This window comes from Lygodium microphyllum, chromosome 2 (assembly GCF_053477565.2).
Source record: "Lygodium microphyllum isolate KBCC chromosome 2, Lygodium_microphyllum_v1.1.10, whole genome shotgun sequence".
Classification (NCBI taxonomy): Eukaryota; Viridiplantae; Streptophyta; class Polypodiopsida; order Schizaeales; family Lygodiaceae; genus Lygodium; species Lygodium microphyllum.
Genome location: NC_141136.1, coordinates 114,089,880 through 114,109,388, shown reverse-complemented (window position 1 = coordinate 114,109,388; position 19,509 = coordinate 114,089,880). Strand labels below are relative to the sequence as shown.

The following is a 19,509-nucleotide window of genomic DNA, read 5'->3' as shown; positions in this document are numbered from 1 at the left end:
GTCCATCTTCAACATTCTGCTTTCCCAGCACTTCCAATCTACTCTGGCATAGGCCTTCTCAAAATTGAGGTGCAACACCGTAAGATTCTGCCTTCTAGCATTGACTAAGGTCATAGGCTCCCAAAGTGTGAAAAGGTTTTCCAGGATGCTGCACTCCTATACAGATGCTGCTCGAGTCACATGAATAATGTATGGCATCATCGGAGACCTTCAGGCTAATCGCCTTTTCTATGATCTTATAAGGAGTTCCTTACAAAGTGATTGGCCTTGACTTAGTGAGAATTGTAGTGATCCTGTGGATTGCCTGGACTGTATGGAAAACCGAGGGTTGTCCTTTGATGTTAAAAATGTGCTTCTAGGCCACCTGCTCACAGCCTTTGATAGCCCCTGTACCAGTGCATCTCCTGTTCTCCAAGGACTCCACCATGTTGAAGCCTCCTACTAGTATCCAATGTTCCACCTAAGGTAAGAGCATGCTAGATTTCCCTCTGCTCCGTCTGATTGCTTGGGGCATGACTACCAACGTCCCTACCAAATATTATTATTCTGACAAATACTCTTATCCCTGCTCTTATCCTGACAATAGATCCTGAGAAGTGTTATGGGAGCATGACATGCTAAGTCTGTATTGGTGACACCCAAGACTCTACCACTCTGACGCATACTAAGCCTATAAGTCTGCTGCCCTTACTATTGGTAGTCTGGACTTGGTTGGATGCCAACCTACATGGTATGTGGCCTCAATTGACCTCCTACTAAATCCTGGTGGAGGTCTTGTCTAAGAAGGCCTCACCCCTTGTGAAATAACCACCCTCTCAGGCCTGTGACATTGAGAGTCATCTTATGGTCAAGTGCTGAACCTCTTACACCAGTGTGACAGTGTTTCCACCTCCTGGCATCTCTGTCTCCTCCAGAACTTCATCCAAATCTTGTTTTCCTACTCTGCTGCCCTCAATGGAGTGAGAAGCTCAATGCTCTACAAATGTGTCTGAAATCTTCTTTCTGTCCATCTGTACAACACACATGCAAACATTGATTAGGATGACAAGAGGTAGGCTGCCCGAGTAACCAAAATTTACAGGGCAAGTGAGGTTCATGGCTTGATGGCTTTCCAACTAAAGTGAAATCAAATCAAGAAAGAAAAAGTAAAGGGGAGTTTGAGGTGATTCTGGAGAGGGCTTAAAAATGAATCTTCTGCTTTTAGATTATTGAAAACTTGGATTTGCAGGAGTAATATGCACACCATGGCACAACTTCTCAACTGTTCTATGAGGATTGTATGATCCCTGTAGATTTTGAGTGTTCTCATTAAGAGTGACAAATTGTAGGATGCTGCTTCTGATGAGAGATTCCAGTTGAGTTTCCCCAGTATCGGACCTCTTTCATTCATTCTTTTTGTTCCTTTATTCAGCCACTGTAGCTCCACACATAAATTTCTTTCCACAAGTAAAAGTATACACCCTCCCTGTCTCTGTAAGCATACTCTCTCTTATGCAAGATGCAGTCATCAAGGGTTTAAATGAAACATGCCTACCTGCATATAGATGACAACCATGCTTACAAAAAACAGAAGCATCCATGTCCTTGAAACCCTAAAATATACGTTTCTAGTAGCTACTATTCCAAGTATGCCTGCTTGGTCCTACAACTTGGCTACTATTCCAAAAAAGCATTGAGATTGACTTGCCTACTAAGATAGTATTACAAAGATGCTGTAGCAAAAAGTTAGTACAAAAGTAGGGAGAGTTTATTGCTGCTACAAAAGGAAAGCCTAAAAAGCCCAATCATACTCATGGTTATCATGACCAACATTTATGACAACATTGAGCTTCTTATTGTATTTAATTTCTTCAATTATATTCACTTGATTCATCTTGTTGAAGCAATAATGAGCTAAATGCCCAATCTTTCCACACATGCAGCACTTTATTTTCAGGTGGCAATCCTTTTCCAAATGTCCAATCTTACCATAGTGGTTGCAAGAAGTCTTGCCCTTGCAGCTTGAAGTAGATCCATTCTTCAAGTACACAACTGCATCCATATATTTATCATGATTTGCAAGTCTTCTTTCCTCTTCATAGATAGAGGAGTCTACTTTCTTCAAAGAGATATTTGGCATATTCTTTAGAGTGGTAACAAGGTTGCCATAGCTTGGTGATAGAATTGCAATGGAGACTTCTTTAGACAGAGTCTCTCCTGGATAGATGATTTGAGAGGTGAGACTCTTCATACAGTTTGAAGAGATTGAAAATGGCATTCCAAGATCCATGTTTAGACTAAAGAACTCAATAGGTAGACACGTAAGTGAGCCGTTTCCCTTAACACCAAATGTTTCTTTAAGAATGTCCCATGCTTCTTTAGAGGTATCATTGTCACAAATGTGGTGAAGGTACCTGTCATCCATACCAAGCACCAGTGTGGCTAGTGCCTTTTTGTCCTTGGTGGTCCATGTTTCCTTTTTTGTTGGGGCACTAGGCCATTTGTTCTTCCCATTGACAACGTTCCACCACCCCTTCTTGATGAGAAAAAACTACATTTTCATGGACCTAGTGTGGTAATTGACTCCATTAAACTTCATGACAGAGTCCTTCTGTGGCTCCATATTGAACTTTATCAAAATGCAAAAGTTGAATTGTTCTTCTTAGTGGATAAAACCACTCTTTTAGTGAGAAAATTCACCATGGAAGATTAAGGGGAGAAATCCATTGTTAGTGAAGAGATTGGAGATTATAAGGTGATGATGATTATGCCTTCTAAATACATGAACTCCATGGTGCAATCTTCATAGAAATCTGAGATAATTATCAGAGAACAAAAGAGAAGAGGGGTAAATATTCAAGATATTGAGCTTTCTTGAAGCCCCAGCTATGGAAGCTTTGATAGGCTATGAGTAAAATAGTTCTAGAGGACAGCACATGGAGAATTTTCAAAAATGCTTTTATCTCAAGATAAGCAACTAATAGGTGTTTCAAATCCCTATGGTAGCTTGTAGATAAGGTGCTGTGGCAGGAGCATGATCAGTTTGAATCACAATATGGGAAAACTACACGTGTTTGAGCAAACATGACAATGTTGGAGCATTTGGGCATCAATGTCGAGCTTTGTGGTGCTGAGATGGCCGACATGATGTGAGGAAGCTGCCTATGAGAGGGTTTTTGAAATGATGAAGAAGAAAGAGAGATTTCAGTCCTCCATCGAAGCTAGGTAGGTGAGAGATTCTAGGCTTTTGAAATTTGAGTCTATGTATGTATAGATTGATTTGGGATCAGATGCCGAGACACTCTCGTACTTATCCTCACTAATGAGGGCACCATCATCATCAAATATTGGCTCTCTAAGTAGTGCATGGCTAGGCAACGTGAGGATGCCATTGTGAGGCATGAGATCAGAGCTACTAGAGCCTCACCTCACATATGTTTGCAAACTTCTCGAACCACCCCTTGTTGATGTCAAAGTGTGCCAAACGGCCAAACTTCTCTTGCTATCTACCCAAAGTCCTTGCCCACAAGCACGTTGATTGCAAGTATCACAAGTGTTGATTGCCATTAACTCTCTCTAGAGCTCGGCAAATATCAACTACTCCTCATCACTCTCTTGATGCACACTCGCAAGATTGCCGATTGTTAACTTGAAGGTATCAACATCACCTACACAATGCATATAAAATTTAAATATTGTAAATACTAAATTGTAAAGCATGATGCTGAAAATAACAAGTTGACTTTTCATATATGTTTAAGTGTTAACGTGCTTAGGATTATCCATACTAAGCATGGCCCTTGTCATGTGGAAGTTAGTATGGCAATAGACTAGCTGCTCTAACTATTGTGTGCTAAATTGATTGCGAATCTTCGTGTGTATGAGAGAATAGGCCTCCAATTTCTCTTACATGTACCCGAAGAGCAATCCTATGTGAGGAATCTTATGGGCAAGGGTCAAAGAGTCTATAGTGTGTAGCCAAAATTTTGCCACCAAAAGAGAGGCTTCACAAGTAAATCTCTCCTCCAATAAGCGAGAGAAGCACATGCCACATGTGCTTTATGACTTGCATAGCAACCCAAGCTCCTCTAGCACTGCATTGCAGCCATTCATAGGCACCACATAAGTCAAGTAGGCAAGCTGGTTCGATTAGAGCTCTCTATCATCCATGATCACCAAGAAATTGTGGGCCTGATGTATCAAAGTTGCAAAACCTTGGATAGGCTTACGCATCCATGTGCATCTTCTCTTTGCTATATCGACGAGGTGTGTACGCTATTTCTCTAGAATCACAATGCAAGTCCATACCTCTATCAATGCTGATTTCAAAAAGTAAATGAGAAGGCCCATGGTGGACCCCTCACAATTGCAATCACAATAGCACGGATCTTTTGCCAAAGTTTTCATTGAGGCAGAAGTGTTGCACAGCTTTGGCCTCCTCTATCTCATACTTATCCCACTCATTCCATAGAGTGGACACCATTTCTATGGATGGCACCTAATAAAGGCGCTCCGAAAGCAACCACATGAAAGTGAATCGAGTGGAAGAATGCTTCTTCAACTCAAGCATGCTATGCTTGCAATACATTGTAAGCATCTTTACATGTACTGTGAAGTATGTCTGCCTCAATCTCAAGAAACTTAGGTATGTTCTTTGTATCTTTCATAGTCACCCATACTTTGGGACTCTTGCGACTGTCACTGCATCCGCGAAGGAGGGAGGAAGAATTGTGCCGAAAAGCCGTCTAAAGTCCTCCACTAACTGACGATACTCTACTGCTAGTCTGGGGAATAGAAGGGTGACCGAGTGTCTAGGAAACCTATTGTGGAGCGCAAACTCCTCCATTGTGAAGCCACTATACCAGGGAACCATATAAATGACCCCGTTCGTGGAGACATAAGGTGAGCTATCCACTAGCTCGCGGGCTGCATCCACGGAGGTGAGTCGAACCATGAAGATTCCTTGACCCATGAGAATTGCCTCCGCAATTTGCGTTGTGCCAATGTGTAGCGTGGAGTGAAGCCAATCCCAAAGTTGGGCCATGGATGGAGAGTGTCCTATGACCTCTCCAAAGATTTTTGTTTCTTTCAGTTCCAGCTCAGTGGCATGGACAGAAAAGAGTTGTTCCTTAGAGAGGACGACACGCAAGGTGTTTGACTGGGGGGCACTCGCAGAATGCACCGGCGTTTGACCAAAGGTTTCCGTTGCACGTCATTGCTAAGGGCTACCAATCTAGCTGCTGTGATACTAGGGGGAATGTTGCTGTAGATGGAGGGAGCAACGAAAGCTAGTGTTTTTTTTTTTTTTTTTTTTTTTTTTTTTGCAAATAAAGTGTGGCTAATTATACTACTTTAAAAAAAAAAACCTGAATGCAAAGAAGTGCTCAAGCTCAACAGACCAAGCTGGAGCTGGTAAAAGTCACAGATACATCATATATATAAGCCTCTCAAGGCGGTCTGGGGGGGGATAGGGGCAAGAAGCCATGGAGAGGGGGTGTATCGCCATTTGGGGCTGCTTGCCTGCATCACGAAGAACAAGTCCTGGCCGCCCCAAGTGCGCATGAAATGACCTCGGAGCTCCTGACAAGCCCTGGACTCGCCCTGCACCTGATCCCATCAGCCTCGAAGGGAGTGGATGATGGAGGTCCAGAGCTCTGCTAGGGTCATCGGTACTGAAGGTCTCTCTCCGCCGAAAGGCATCTGACACCGCGCCTTCCAGATATGCCAACCAGTAAGACTTCCTACGATTTCCCATACCTCAGAGCGGTTTGTTGTGTGCTCCAGTACCTGGCAGATGGGTAGAGCCTCTAAACCCACCATTGCGCACGACCTTGCCTTGATCATGAATATCGTGTCTTGCATCCCGGCCTCATACAGAAGGTGATAGCCCTGGCTAACGGCCTGCCAACAAAAAGCATCCTAAGAGATACATCCATAGCTGGGTGCTATGCGACGCAGGATGCGGCATACTCCTCTCCACACGAGTTGTGCCGCCTCACACGACTAAAGGCAGTGCTTTGGGGTTTCCATCGACTGCTGTGTGCAGCACTTACAAACTCTCTCCTTTTGCATCCGGGCAAGCTAGCTTCCCACCGCCAAGCCTCCATGTGCCACCAGCCATAAAAAGTATGAAACCCTCCTCGGCCTCCAGCTATCCCATGGGCGGTGTCAGAAGGTCCGTCGGAACAGCTCCGTGATGCTGTGCTCCGCGCAGTGCCTGCTACGCAACGACACCCAATCCATCTCTTCTTGCATCAATACGTGTCTGCCAATCCTGGCGGTATACTCTAGGAACCTCGGTGGCTTCTTGGCGACCGCAGTGGCCGGCCAAAGCCACTCTCCCGGATCCCACTCCAGCTTATCAAGTGGCCTTCCCTCCAAGATCCAGAGGCGCCACTCCCTGAGCTCCTACCAAAAGACCAAAGGGTCCAGTTGCCATGTCTTCCCCTGAAGGCCAACCATCCAGATTCTCTTCCATGAAAGGACAGCTATCCCCTCATCCTGCTGCCCTTTGTCAAGAGCTAGACGCTCCCCCTCCTGCACTGTGAAAAAGGTCCCACTTGGAGCGCCACCCACTCTTCCTGCCACCTGTAAGGGGATTCCTGCTGGTGAAAACCTAGCGGCCCATACCTCCTCGAGCTCTATCGGCTCTCGGATCGGGGGAGCAAGCCACTCCTGAGGTATTGCTGTGTCTATCTCCCTTCTCCTCAGCTCCACTCCTCGCTGGCAGCTTGATGCTTGCTTCAGCATCTCCTCATTCGCCATCCTGTACACCTCCCGCCATGTCCTGATTGTACGAGCCGGGCCAGCCTCCCAACCAGCTCACTGGATGTGGGGGCGCTCGCCGATCTGTGCCGCTTTCCGGTCTTTGACCTGGGGGCCAAATCACTAGCTGACGGTCTATCTCCTCCTGGCAGCCTGGGGGGCTCTGGATAAGGGCCTTACAGAGGCCCTGCCACACATGGAGCAAGCTGCGTAGGAAGGGTGATCTGGGGGGGTGATCTGGGCTGTCGTGAAGATCCATCTCAGGGACGGCCTCCACTCACCGCCAAGCCTCGATCAATAGTCTTGAAGACCCTCCTGCAATAGGACCTTCCAGGTCTGCCCTCCCGGTGTGAGGCCGTGGACAACTAGCTTGCCCAGGAGGGCAATACTCTGATACTCTGGGTCTATGATCCCAAACCCTCCCTCTGACCGATGTCGTATAATGGTTGTCCATGCCACCTTGGCCTGGGAATCCTTGGAGCCGTCTAACCCGGACCAAAGGAAATTCTGCACTAGGCGACGAAGCTATATTACGTAGGAGGAGGAGAAGCACCAACACGAGGCGATGTACCAGGCCGTCGCTAGGTGTACTTGGTTAACTACCAGGGCTCGGCTGGCTAGTGAGAGGCGAGCCGTGCTCCAATAGGTTAGCTTCCTCTGAATAGAATCGAGGACTAGAAGAAACTACTGGGCAGGAGTGATGTCGAGTCCCACCTGGAACCCTAGGTACCAGACGGTCTGTCCTCTGCTCACCCATCTAAATCCCAGGTGCATGCCCCACTCCGTGCTAGAGTCCGAGTCTGTGAGGAAACCAACCGACTTTCGCCAATTGATTTTTGCTCCCGTTGCAGTACAAAATACCTCAAGAGCCAACCTCACTCTCTCCGGCATCAATTCGTCATCCTCTATGCAGAGCGCTGTGTCATCTGCATACTCTGAGTCTAACAGCTCGGTTTCCTCTCTTATTGGAAGTCGGAGGCCACGTAATCTGCTTACACGTGACCTGAGGAAGTGAGACATTGCCTCTGCAAAGAGAAGGAACAGGTACGGGGCCAGGGGATAACTCTGTCAGACCGATCTCTCCAGCCGAAACTCCTCCCCTCGCCTCCCTCCTATGAGAACCCTGTTGGTGGCCGATATGTAAAGTGCGGAGACCCCGGAAATCCAAGCTTGGGGGAAACCCCACCTCACCATGGTGCCCTCTAGGAAATCCCAGTCCACCCTGTCATATGCTTTCTCAAAATCCAAGAGTAGTACGGCAAGTCTCTGCCCACTGTACTAGGCCCACTTTGTTGCCTCAAAGAAGGTGAATACATTGTCCAGGATGCTCCTATCCTGGACAAAGCCTGTTTGTGTGTCATGGATGATGTCTGGAAGCAAGGGGCGTAGTCGCCTACCAATCATCTTTGCAAATGCCTTATAGGCCACTGACAGTAAGGTGATCGGTCTCCACTGGAAAAGCTCCAACCGGTCTCCCCCTTTGGGGAGAAGACTGATAAGGACTGCCGATAGAGTCCCTGGCATTTGTCCTGAAGTGAAAATCTCCTGAAAGGCCAACAATAGGGGGTCCTTCACCACTTCCCAAAAGGTAGTGAAGAAAGCTTTAGAGAGGTCATCCTCTCCCGGGCATTTCTGCCCGTCCTGTGTATGGAAAGCCTCCTCTAATTCCTTCTCTGTGAAGGGGGCTAGGAGGGAGCGTCCCATCTCCTCTATGATGAGGGATGGGATATTATCCCAGACCTACTGTCTACATCACTGTCCTCTAGCTGAGGCCGTCTCCTGCTGGAAGAGGCGACTATAGTAGTCGGTGGCAATCTCCATCACCTTGTCTGGGCTAGAATGGTTCCTTCCATACTGATCTTGGAGGCTGCGTATTTGCTCTCCAGAGGTGCGAGGCTGGTGCACCTAAAAAAACTCCCTGCACATTGTGTCCCCCTTCCGCGCCTAGAAAGCTGCTGAGGTGCGGAAAGAGAACTCAGAGCGCCTGTTCTCTAAGCTAGCAATGGCTGCTCGCGCACGCACCTCCTGTGAGTGGAGAGTGGGATCCCTTGGTGCCACCTGTAATAATCTCTATGTGGCTGCAAGGTCCTGCCGGAGTGCTCTCTCCTCCTCCCAGCTCTGCTGCCTGGCCTGTATGGCTGTCTCTTGGCAGATTCTGCTCGACTCAGCTAGGGCCTCTGCAACCTGCTCTATGATCTGGCCCTCCTGCCCCACTCTCTGGTCCAAATCTGCTCTATCTGTCTCGTTACCTCCTCCCTCCTGTAGATCGAGTCAGAAATCCGACAAGATCGTGAGTCTAGGGTAGATGTTGAGGGATCTAGTGTTAGGAGAACCGGGCAATGATCGGACAACCTGGTGCCCGCCAACTGTCCACTCTGGCCTCCCTGAGAGCCTCCCCACTCTCCCACATAAAACTTGTCCAACCGCTCCAGCAGGACTCCACCTAGCTACCTGTATCCCCAAGAGAAGTCTGACGACCTCTCCTGCCTGTGGAAGGCAGGGTCTCTCCAGGCATTGGTGCTCTTACTGCCAATAGAAACACCTCCCATGCCTCCTGCTCCTCCCCAGCCATGCCTTGATAGTTTCTCCCTCTGCTCTGTTGGTCCTCCAAAGCCTCCAGGTTGTTGAAGTCACCTCCAACAATCCAGGAGTCCACCTCTAGGAGTCCTTATGCGATCTCCACCCAGAACCTGCTGCGTGCCCTAACCTCCGTAGGGGCATAGATATTATTAAGGACTCCAAGGCACGAGTCCCCAATATCCAATCTGATCCATAGCACCCTCCTTGCCACTATCGTCCCGTGGTCTCGAACACAAGTGGTAAGACTCGGACCAATAGAGGTGCATATGCCTCCACTCCTACCGTGGGCACCTATGGCGTGCTCCCAGTAAGTGTGCGAGCTGCGTGGGAGTACCTTTCCTACCCATTGGGCTTGGGTGGGGGTGAGCTTGTGCTCCTGTAGAAGTAAGATGTCGATCCGTCCGGCAAGGGCAGGTTGCAACTCTTGCCGAACAATCAATTTCTTGGAACCATATGCCCAACTGTAGTGGAGGGTATTCACATTCTAGGATGCAAGATATAAGCTCATGGGGAAATCTGTGACTGCCCAAACAGGCATCTGTTCGGTGTGGAGGTTGCTGATGACGAGGAGGAGCTATAAGGCATGCAGGTACACTTTGCCGCCGGTTTGGACGGCGAGCTCCATTCCCCCATGGTGCCCCTTAGCGGGACCAACGGGGTGATAGAAGTTCCAGGTGGTACTATCAATGCATTTATCAACCATGCTGAGAGTTGAGACTCTGTGCAATGGTAGAAACGGGCCGCCTATGCCAGGGGCCACTCAATCACATCCCTCGGAGCTCTTGATTGTGGAGGGGCTCGAAAGATAATGCTCAAGCGAGGGATCTCGTCACCAGCCCACCAGTTAATGTCCATCATGCAACCAGGCCACTGCTGTGCAAACAATGCTAGTCCTTCTTCTCCCATCCACCGGGAGGTGTGTTCCGCCACCTGACTTTTCAACTCTTTGTTTATTTGTGTCGTCGTCCACTCCCCTGAGTGAGAGGACTGAAGAAAAAAGGCATAGTTTGGTCCATCCGGTGGCGTTAGTAGATGGATCTTGCCCCTCCTTGACTTACGAACCACAAAGATCCCCACCTCTAGAGGTAGTGGGAACTCTCTGCGCTCTGCAACTCTCAAGTAGGACCATAACAATGATTTATACGAAGAGTGTTATATCACACAATGTCCAAGTTTTGTATAGAAAGGGTTAGAGGGCATGGCGTGTCGGTGTTGCATGGTTTGAAGTAGGCACCTCAAGCATGGCATGAGAAGATCCATGCTCCCTTGATCACTCTTGGTTTTTGCAACTCACTGATAGAGAGCATGCTGATGTTTGCAAGGATGGCAAGGATTTACTGATCCTTATTCTTTGTGTAGATGGTATGGGATTGACTGGGCCAAATGAGTGGCACATTGCAGCCTTGAAGGTAGGTTTGCAAAGATCTTTGATGTCACAAATCTTGGTCTATCACACTACTATCTTGGCATTATTTTGGTTTTGTTGGAACTCTGGAGGGTCATTAATAGTCCAAGTATATTGTACTGCTTTTTCAATGTTTTGAGATGGGGAATGTCAGCCCATCTTTATACCTGTTGAGATAGTGCATATGTTCATGCTTTTAGGGATTCAGGGTAACCATTTGATACCTCTCTTTTTCGGCAAGCTATTGGATGCTTATTGTACTTGTGCAGTACATGGTCAGATATTCAGCTTGGTGTCTCCCAAGTGGCATGCTTTATGCACAAGGCTTGATACAAAACATCCACAAGCAGCCTAGTGCATTTTTACATATCTCCAAGGCACTCAAGCATTGGAAAACTTGTGTGCTTGAGGGCCTCCTTTGCACTTGCTTTTAAAGACAGTGATTGTGAGCTGGGGCTTATGAACAAAAGTGTCCACCAATGACAATTATTTTATACTTGGGTGTTCATGTATTTCTTGGCTGAACTAGAAATAGACAACAGTCTCCACCACCAACTATGAAGCTGAGTACAAAGTAACTTGTACAACTACAATGGAATGGGTATGGCTAAGATGCCTTTTGGCCATTCTATGTGCAGGACAATAGTCATCCATTACATTTCATCTTTGTGCTGAAAATGGTCTTTTCCTCGTGTGATCGTCCTCTTGGGCAGTACTGCTTTGAAACCAGCCTTTTCACAGAAGGGTGGTGGAACCCTAGAATACACTGATTTACAGCAATTTACAGCAAGCAACAAATTCACCAAAAAAATGAAAATTGAATATTTAATACTTCACCACTTTGGCCTAGATTGTCCTATGAAATTGAGATGAGTGCTGGTGAAGAACTTTTGAAAGTTATAGAGAGCACACTTTAGTTTTCTGAAAGGAAGAGCACATTATAGCCTGGAATTGTCTTTCACAGCGTGTCTTATAAATGAAAATCATTGTCCTTTCCTTGTCTCTGTGTTCTTCTGGTGGATCTATCAATCACACACACTGGTTGGTATATTAAATGCATGCTGTAGTATACTTCGTTTGATATGCAAATATTGATCTGAGTGTGTTGAATTCTCGGTGTCTACATGTATAAGAGTTTGACGGGCTCTGTTCGAGATGAAGTTGCAGTATGGTGATCTAGCTTCATTGGGGTGGCACAAAGTCCTTAAGTATGATGTCCTTGGTGTGCTGTGGTGTTCAGGTGGATGAATACCTGTGGTTGGCAAACCAGAGTGAGTGGTCATGCAGAAATTTCTTACTACAAATGACAATTATGAAGAGGATTATGATTTCCATCTTGCAAGGGAGTTTGCTAAGGTTGAAATTAAGATGAACACCACAAGCCTACAGTTGAATGAGATGATATGCATGTTGCAATATTTACATCCTAGCTTGAGATTGGATGTTTTAACAGAAAACCATCTGCAGAAAATACTGACCTGCTCAATCTGTTGACTTTCTTTGTTTGTTAAAAATAACATTTAGAGACTCTTTTGTGGATTTTCAGTAGAAACACAATGCTTATTTCTTGTTTCATCTTACTGAATATACAAAATGATTTACTGCAGGTAGAAACTGCAGAAGGTTCGGAATCTCCACTTTCACTACTGGCATGTCCTTTTCTAGGGTCTCCCAGTGCATATTGGAAAACACCTGCAGGTGTGACAAGTGTTGTGCTAACTGTAGTCCTTTCCACGCTTGCCACAGTCTCTGGAGTGTTACTTCTTGTCAGTCCATGTGGCTACTCTGCCTTAGACACGCCAACTGTAAGTATCCTCCTCATTCTTTTCAAGGAGTGCATCAGTTGTCCAATGTCCACTAAAAGTGTATTCGGCAGCAGACACCGAAACCTTTAATTAAAACTTTTAGAAATGAATGACAAGTACTTGTCATTTTAACAACCAGATTGTTTTGTAAATTTCAAGGTTTTAAACCTTCTTCCTCAATCTCTGAGTTCTTGGTAGAGAATTTGCAATTGATTGAATATTAAACCTCGGTTTTTCATAAACACTGCAGTTCTCCATGGTTCTATGATGCTATGTTTCTTAGTTTCTTTGAGACATTCCATCTGTAGCATGTTATGTGTTGATTTTCATGCAGAACTAGGGCATGAGGTATTAGTCCTAGGCCACCACCTATTTCATATTGTTTTTTGCTGGTTGTAGTTGGAAGTCTGGTGTGGCAAATGGATAACAGAGACAGAACGCACATTTGTTGGGAGATGGGACATAAAAGATGAGGCAGCAGCATGCCCTCACCTCTATGGAAAAGGGACTGCTCTCCCTAATGGGCAAGTACCACGCCATTTGAATTTTAGGTTCAAAAAGCATGAACAATGTCGCATCCTCTGGTTAAAGCTTACAATTCCAACTATGCCAAGGGTGGAAGATGTGAACTTTGACATTCTCAACCTGGGGTCAACGGCCTTATCATCACATAAACAACGGCCTTATGGAGGCCTGGTAGAATCTTCCTGTATCCATGCCAGAAGAATATTAGTAGTTGGAAAGCATGATGTTGAGACTTTGGATACAGCGCAGCAAGCTTCAAAATCAGCGTGGAAGTCTGCACTTGAGCAGCCTGTCCTGTATGGGCGATACAAGGTTAGTGTCTCATTTCATGATGTTTGCATTTTTGTGTAGTTGAACTTCAAAGGCTGGCCTGAATACTCTCACAACTCAATCTTGTTTGGACTTAGAATATTATGGTGGTAATTGGAAGAGTACTCAGCTGAAGTCTAGAAAGTGGGGTAATGATGTTGATGTACATTACATAATGTTCTTAATGGCTGCTAAAGATGTCAGTACGGTGAGCAGGTTCAAGTTGAAGCAGAGGGTTACAAAGAGAGTGATCGTATAGTGGAACTGGCATTTCCACCATCAGCTTCTAGTATAGCTGGATTTCGGCTGGATGCTTTGTATACCATTCAGAACAGCTTGAAACACACTCCTGTAAACCCTGAGAGCCCTCTACATGACCTTTTGGATTCAGTTGAAACCTTGATGACCAATCGTGGCAGTCTATTTATACAAGTTGCTGCTGTTCAGGTACACATAGTTAGCAGAAGGATGATAAGCCCATAATGATTTTCTAGACTCATGTGTTGTGGTTTGGCCGTTCTATGAGTTCTTGTTGACCTTGCTTTTTTATTTCGTTTTTTTGTGTGTGTGGTTGGGGGTTTTCTAATACAGGACAACAGACAACCCGTGCATGTTGGCAATTTCACTGTGCCAGTAGCTCAAATTGGAACACTTTTGTATTTTGATTTCGTAACACCGATACAGGCAAGGGGGCTTATTTTTGAATTACTTGGGGACATCACAGCTTTTAGTGATGAAAGAACAGATCAGAATGACACTTCCCTTAAAAATCCACCCATGGCAAGTGGTCTATCATTGGCAAACAAAATAAAAGTCTATCGTTATTCCCTGGCATCAGAAATGGGAAAATGGGCTCTTCTATCAGCTGTTTGAATAGATTTAAATGTGGAAAATCAGATGAATTGGTGCTTCAGCCTGTAACATAAACATTCGCCCAATGAAGCAGTGTAAAAGTTCTGAAGGTTCGCAACCTGAGCTTTCTCAGCCATATTTTTTTACTTCATACTGCTGCAGTATGATCACATTGTCAGTTTTGGTGTCTCTCTTCAAGCACATCTTAGATCTTTAATCTAGGAGTCGATATAGCACTTACCCAGCTTAAAATCATTCACATGGAGAGGAAGACAGTACCATGCTCGTTTGAGAAGAGCCTGGTGATATTCTCGGATCCTTGAGCTCTAAAAATTTATAATTCAAGGCTGGGCTTTGCTAAGCACAGCTAAATTGTGTTTAGCTTAGTTTGTACATACAGGCTCAGCCATCTTTGTAATCTATACCATGCTTCCACTAATGAGCATGAACATCCTATTATTGATTAACCTTGTTCATTTTTTCAATTTATCAAATCTATAATATTCATCAACCATGTATGTCTAGCAGAGCATGCTTGTCCTTTTTCTATGATTGATATTTCCTTCTAGAGATTCTAATGCAAAGATACATGTTGAACTTACGATTCCATGAGATCGAAAGCCACCAGATCTCCCTGTATTATGAAACTGATTTGTAAGCATGTATATACATGCCCACTTGTGTGTATGTATAGTTGCTGATATTTTGGTAGAAGCAACAGGAGCAAAAATATAACAAGGATAACAAAACTTGAAACCAGGAAACCGACTTTAATATATGTTTAGAGCAAGGCTTGGAGTGTGAGGAGGCTTATCAAGTTGATAATGAGTTTTGAAAAAAACTCAATACTGGGAGTGAAAATAATAAAAGCTTTGTACATCAGAGACGGCTTAAAAGATTGCGAGTTATAATACTGGGGTGGTTCAAACTTTGGTCCGAAGTCCGCAATCTGAAATTGTGGTTGCTAAATGATAGGGAAATGAACTTCAATAGGAGAGGATAGTATCTCCACAGAAAAAGAATTCTCTCATCAACTATATCTGTCATCTGTTTACAAATCATGCTATAAAAATAAATTTACAGACATAGGTAATGAGAGCAAGCTTCAGAGACCCCAAGAATTTAAGAGGATGAATCACTCCTCCTTCATTGGCTCACTCTAGCTCAGAGGGGCAAATTTCATGGGGGATATACAACCTATAATATTTTAAAGAGCAATAGAAAGAAAACTGTCTCACGCAATACTGCAGCACTACTGAAATTAGGGGAGCAAGGGGAACATTGAAGAGCTAGACTGGCCTTGCATGAAGATGCCAACTCCAGATTGGCACCATGTGAAAATACTTGTATCTTGGAGGAGTTGTTCATTAGTATTCATGAAATAGAAACCGTTTGAGCTTGCATTTAAGTATGCATTTGGATTAAATCTAAGACAAAATCTCTATATGTATTGGTTTATTATCCGCATACGCATTTGATGTAATCAAGTCAAAGTCTTTAATTCAATTAAAATATCTATAGATTGTGTTCTTATCACCTTGATCTCTTCAAATCAGAGTCTACTCACGAATATTTAATGTAATGGAAGGAACTTCTAATTGGAAGAAAATTATGCTAGAACCAAGAAATGCAAATCATATCCATGAGAAGCCATAGCCATTCCATATATTCGTGTGCAACATATGGTACAAGGAAGCCATAATAGCTGGTATGAAGAACTAGATAGAGAAGTAGGCAACTTGATACTCACCTCATGCAACGGTGTTCATGAGTATACCTTATGATGTTGGGATGTAGAACCTTGAGAGCTCCAAGTTAGATTGCTTAAATAAAATGATAGAAAAATTATTTATAAGGGAAACTGCTTGACTTTACAAGAAGACCTAATTCTCTAAGGCTGTTACAAAGCCTTTCATGAACTAATGCAAAATTTTACTTTATTATAGATCGTCCCTACTTAAATAAGTTTTGTCCTCAAAACTTGAGAATGTTAAGAGTACAAAGATGAATCATAGGAAAGAGCTTGATCGTGAAGGTTTGTCATTGAATATTCTCTTTAAAGCAATAACGAATCCTCCATGATAAGGAAGCACCATCGCTGTTGTAAAACTAAGAAATCTTAAATGCTATCTTGAACATTATAGTAGTTGTAGTAAAAATGCCATAAATTTGGGTTGAAATCTTTGAATGAGACAAGTCCAAGTTACCTATCTATGATATAAAAATCATATTTTGATATTGTTAGGATAATGAATATTACCATGGAAATTTAATACAAAATAATGTCCCTTGTTTTATAAGTCGTGAATTCTCTTGAAGAATCCATGGAAAAGTCTCCAAATGAGAAGTTGATTGTCAAGTAGATGACTCCATAGATAACTCTCGCCATTTGATGGTTCCATAATTGTACGATTCCTTAGAATCTTTTCATCCTCATAAATAATTAGAATATCTTAATCAATGGGTGGTTATTCAAGTACTTATCATTGAGTGGTAATTTTTCAAGTACATGAATATCAGGTCCCATATATTTCTTGAGTTATGACATGAAATATATTTCTTTAAGTACTCATCATGTGGAAGAAGATAATTGAAGTTGATAAGCAAGAGTAACAACTCTTTGGGTGATTTGATATGGACCATAAAATTAATGAGTCAATTTATTATATCCACCTTTAAGAGAGGTGTACCTAGACTTTGGTGCCTTCAAAAATGCCCAATCTCCAACTTCATACTCTAAATTTCTCCTTCTATCATCACCGTATGATTTCTTAAACTTTTTCTATATCTTTTGAGGATATTCTTCATATTTGTACATCATGTTTGTTAATCACCCCACCATTATAGAATCACCTTATATTGGGTGGGGCCTAAGTGTCTCACTCAACTTACTGATGTTTCCGGAGTTTTTGCATAGTCATTGCTCACTTATGTGGCCAAGTAGTTATGTCACTGCCTCTCTCTAGTATATGATTTTTTTAAAATGTTGGATATGGCATATTATAAATAGATAACTATGTGAGCTGCTAGTTCTTCTTAAGTAGTGACTAATCTAGATACTTTTTTCTCTTTCTCCATCTTTGTTTGGGATAAGCCCATATCTTCTACTTCTACGTAGTTCTTGAGCTTTATGAATCCACTACTTCATTAGTGCTTTGTTGAGGATTAACATCATCATGAAGCAAAGCGGAGGGTACTTGGAATTTGCAACCATAAGGAGCCTCAAAACATAACATTTCAATACTCATGTGATATGTATTATTGTAACAAAATTTAGCAAGATGAAGCCGTTGGTCCCATAAAGATTGTGTGTCATGGCAAAAGTTATGTAAATAGACTTCTAACCAATTATGTACTCTCTCAGTTTGACCATTCATTCGCGGATGATAGGTGGTACTAGGAGTTGAAACGGTGCTCATATAGATGAATAAACTCTTCCAAAAGTTTCCCATAAACTTTGTATCTCTATAAAAAATAATCTTCAAAGTCATACCGTGAAGCTTGAAGATTCATTCCATAAATTATTCCACCACTTGTTTAGTTGAATATTGAGTTTTGTTAGGGATAAAATGACTTGACTTTGTTAATCAATCAACAATGATAAAGATACCATTCCACCCATGCTTAGTGGTCTTGGAAGACCTATGGTAAAATCCATACTAATATTAATCCATTTACCATATGGAATTAGCAATGGCTATAATAAACCATTGAGTAAGAGAGAAGAATCCTTGTTTCATTGACATGGTAAACATTGAGGTACATAACCCTTCACATATTTTCAAAGCTCCTTCAATAGGTCTTATATACCTTATCAAATATATTGAATATGCCTAAATGTCCCTCCATTGGAGACGAATATATCTCTTGAAGAACTTTCTATTTGAAGTTAGTTAGAGGTGCCAAATAGACTTGTCCCTTGAACCATAAGAGGCTATTATGCCACTTAAAATTGGAAAATTCTTCATTGTCATCTTATTGTAAATTTTGCATTAACATGGTAGTATGACTTTCTTGTAAGTACTCTTGAATTTCATGAATCCAAATTGTGTAAATGGTAGAGATAGTTGCTAGGGAGCATCCCCACATGCAAGATAAAGCATCAGTCCCATTGTATTGTCTTTCCCCGCCATATAAGATATCTCAAAGTCATAACTTTGTAGAGTCAAGATAAAGCATCAGTCCCATTACATTGTCTTTCCCCACCATATAAGATATCTCAAAGTCATAACTTTGTAGAGTAGCTAACCACCACCTTTGCTCGGGAGAAATGTTAGATTACAAAAGAAAATACTTTAAAGTGTAGATAAACATGTGGGTTATTGCACACACAAACACATAAGTAATAGTACATATTATTGCCTTATTAAATGCCAAAAATATTTATCCATTTCTTAAATTCATCCCTCTCCATCCTTATTTGATGATAGCTCAATGACCATAGGTCAATATTAGTGAACATCTTAGCATCCTTAAGCTCATCCCAAAACATTGTCCATGTAAGGGATAGGGTACCAATTCTTGATAGTGTTTTGGTTGAGGTCTCTATAGACTATGCACATGTGAAATGTACCATTATTCTTCTTAACAAGAAGTGTCAGAGAAGCAAAAGGTGATCGACTAGGCTGAATAAAATGCATTTTCAAAAATTCTTAACTTCTTTCTCCACATCCTCATGCTCATACTTTGACAAATGATAGGATGGTTTGTTGATGGGCTTAGTATCAAGTGCTATAAGTTGATTGGATGGTCTACTTCTCTCTTGGGTGGTAAAGAAGAAGGAGGTTGACATATATCTTTATACTATTCTAATAATTTGCAAAGGCATGGGTCCATATCTTTCAGAGAAGTATGTAGTTGATTTTCATCAACTTTCGATAGTAGAATAGTAAAGATACATGACATGGCATTAATCTCTTTCTTAAGCTTCTTTGGGTTGATCAACCCCACCTTTCTCTTCTCAATTCCATAAATGAGTACTTGATGTCATTGCCACTTCAACTCCATTAGAATCTTGTTAAGATCCATAGAAAAATTTCCAAGGTATTTGAGCCAATCACAGCTAAGCATGATGTCAATACATCTATCTCTAAGGCAATTCGATTCACTAAAGTGGTGCATGATGGAGATAAAGCTATGGAAATTTGTGGATATATTTTCTTGCTTATTTCATGCACTTCATTTGTCACTTGTACTTGCAAGGTATAATGCATTTCTTGAGGAAAATTCTTCAACCTGTTAGAAGAAACTTAATATTGACAAAACTTATGATCATGAGAGATTGAACAC

At 42.9% G+C, this 19,509-nt stretch overlaps 1 protein-coding gene across 1 annotated transcript in view; it reads left to right on the top strand.

Annotated features, from left to right (window-relative positions):
• The window catches only part of SAC9 (sacI homology domain-containing protein / WW domain-containing protein), a 116,681-nt gene extending 101,923 nt beyond the window's left edge, over positions 1–14,758 (top strand). The window contains exons 10-13 of the mRNA XM_087697552.1: positions 12,337–12,534; positions 12,934–13,371; positions 13,585–13,815; positions 13,960–14,758. Of these exons, the coding sequence (XP_087553678.1) occupies positions 12,337–12,534; positions 12,934–13,371; positions 13,585–13,815; positions 13,960–14,241 (1,149 nt within the window). The 3' untranslated portion in view covers positions 14,242–14,758. The remainder of the gene's footprint in view (positions 1–12,336; positions 12,535–12,933; positions 13,372–13,584; positions 13,816–13,959) is intronic.
• The last annotated feature ends 4,751 nt before the right edge of the window (positions 14,759–19,509 follow it).